General features: G+C 39.6%; 1 protein-coding gene across 6 annotated transcripts in view; it reads left to right on the top strand.

The window, feature by feature from the left end:
• arhgef4 (Rho guanine nucleotide exchange factor (GEF) 4) overlaps positions 1-2500 on the top strand; it is a 42284-nt gene that overhangs the window by 26460 nt on the left and 13324 nt on the right. Inside the window, exon 1 of one of the 6 annotated variants that reach the window (XM_060866952.1) lies at positions 348-559. The exons of 4 other annotated variants lie outside the window; for them this stretch is intronic. In XM_060866952.1, the coding sequence (XP_060722935.1) occupies positions 517-559 (43 nt within the window). In that variant the 5' untranslated portion in view covers positions 348-516. Of the gene's footprint in view, positions 1-347; positions 560-2500 lie in introns of those variants that run through there. One more of the 6 variants, XM_060866960.1, reaches the window with a different exon arrangement.

Here is a 2500-nt window from a genome sequence, read left to right as displayed (position 1 = left end):
TATTAATGTTCATGGTTGACCCGTCAAGCTCAGACTGAAACTAGTGTTGTATGTCAGTGTCTCCTCAGTGGCACCCTGTTGATGCTGTGAAAGTGTGTGTGAGAGGGAGGGAGGGAGAGAGAGAGGGAGGGCAGGAGAGGCTTGATCATGTGTGTGTCTCTGAACGAGTGTAGGAAGGATGCAGGCGACATCGCGAGTGTTTCTGATGCTTGAAACACACCAGCGGAGGTTGTGATTTGCTTTTGATCTCCTATTCTCACACACACACACACACTCACACACACACACACACAGACACACACACACACACACACACACACACACACTCATACATGCACACATACATGCTCGTTTGACTGGAGTCTCTACCTGCTTGAAGAGCAGACACCTCTTCCTCCTCGACTGTGTGTGGGTGTGTGTGTGAGTGTGGGTGTGTGTGTGGGTGTGTGTGCGGCCGAATGCAGACACAGCTGCAGATTCAGGACTCGTTAGGGGGGTGAAAGTGATACGGGGGTCATGTCTCATTATTGGAGCCTAGAAAGTCTACACTCCACCAACGGTAAGAGCCTTTCTGTCTTCTCAGTACCGCTGTAGTGCGCACTTCCTAGTGATGTTCTGATCTCCCCTAGACCGTATTGTTGTGTTACAGGTTCATAGTGTCTTTAAATACAGTAATATAGAACTGGGGTTTATTGGATATGGAACAAATTGTCGAGCTTGTGTGTGTGTGTGTGTGTGTGTGTGTGTGTGTGTGTGTGTGTGTGTGTGTGTGTGTGTTTAAATGAGAGATGGGAGAAACATCACATTGAAATTTCTGTTTTATGTATCACCATGTAGTGAACTAATCTACATTTGGACAATAAGGGCACTAGAGAAGGTCTTTCTAATGTAATTTTTCTCCATTACAATGTCTAAAAATGATTAATGTTCAAAAGTTCAGTAAAACAATTTTACAAAATTGCTAAAGTTACTGTTAGAAATTACTTAATAATGTAAATTTTAAAATTCTAATGTAAGAAATTTGCTAAATTAGAAAAAGTATATTTCAGAGTTAAAGTAAGAGGAAGTTAAAGGAGTTAAAGGAAGTAGTGAGCTGAGTACGGAACAGTTTCATGTTAAAGATTTAGTGCACTTAAATCTCCCGTCTCGCTCCCTACAGGACGTGTAGTGCAATTAAATGTCTCGCTCTATACAGGACGTTTTTTAGTGCACTCAAATGTCTCGCTCCCTACAGGACGTGTAGTGCACTTAAATGTCTCGCTCCCTACAGGACGTGTAGTGCACTTAAATGTCTCGCTCTATACAGGACGTGTAGTGCACTCAAATGTCTTGCTCCCTACAGGACGTGTAGTGCACTTAAATGTCTCGCTCTATACAGGATGTGTAGCGCACTTAATTGTCTCACTCCCTACAGGACATGTAGTGCACTTAAATGTCTCGCTCCCTACAGGGCGTGTAGTGCACTTAAATGTCTCGCCCTATACAGGACGTGTAGTGCACTTAAATGTCTCGCTCTCTACAGGACGTGTAGTGCACTTAAATGTCTCGCCCTATACAGGACGCCTAGTGCACTTAAATGTCTCGCACCCTACAGGATGTGTAGTGCACTTAAATGTCTCACTCCCTACAGGACATGTAGTGCACTTAAATGTCTCACCCTATACAGGACACCTAGTGCACTTAAATGTCTCGTGCCCTACAGGACATGTAGTGCACTTAAATGTCTCACTCCCTACAGGACTTGTAGTGCACTTAAATGTCTCGCCCTATACAGGACGTGTAGTGCACTTAAATGTCTCGCCCTATACAGGACGTGTAGTGCACTTAAATGTCTCGCCCTATACAGGACGTGTAGTGCACTCGATTCTTCAGTTCAGCTCCTGTGTTAATCTCTCACTTTTTTCACTCTATTGTTCATTGTGTCTCTGCTCTGTTTTCTGTGACTCGCCTTCATAGAGGCTGAATGCAACTCTGTCTCTGCAGAATATAGAGAATTAAATTATAATAAATTATAATAAATAATATATAAACCATAATGAAGCTCAGTGTTTTACAGACAAAATAAACACACTAGAAGAGAGAATAAAATAGAACGTTAAAATAATTACAGAATTATTTATCTATTGTGACATTTATTTTAAAAGACAATAGAAGAGTTTGCTGAAATGTTTCTACAATAAAGTCAATTTAAAACAAAATAAAATAGAAATCAAATGAACCAATTAATTAACATTAAGTCTATATTTATTATCTAACTTTATCTTTAAAGTTATAAACATTTGTCATTTCTGGATGGAAAAAACATAGAGACCTTTATATTTTATACACAATCACTCTGTAGCTGCAGGTTTTATTACTCTAATAAACACCACTTAACACTTTAATAAGTGTTAGTGTTACAGTGTTAGTCTTACAGGTACAGTGTAAACCTGATTGTGTATTTTTTATTTTTTGAGTATTATTTGTGTATAAAATGTAAATTGTCAGCTTTATATTTTTT

This window comes from Tachysurus vachellii, chromosome 1, assembly GCF_030014155.1.
Source record: "Tachysurus vachellii isolate PV-2020 chromosome 1, HZAU_Pvac_v1, whole genome shotgun sequence".
In the NCBI taxonomy this organism is placed as follows: Eukaryota; Metazoa; Chordata; class Actinopteri; order Siluriformes; family Bagridae; genus Tachysurus; species Tachysurus vachellii.
Note: the sequence above shows the minus strand (reverse complement) of the source record. Positions and strands in the feature narration are given on the sequence as shown.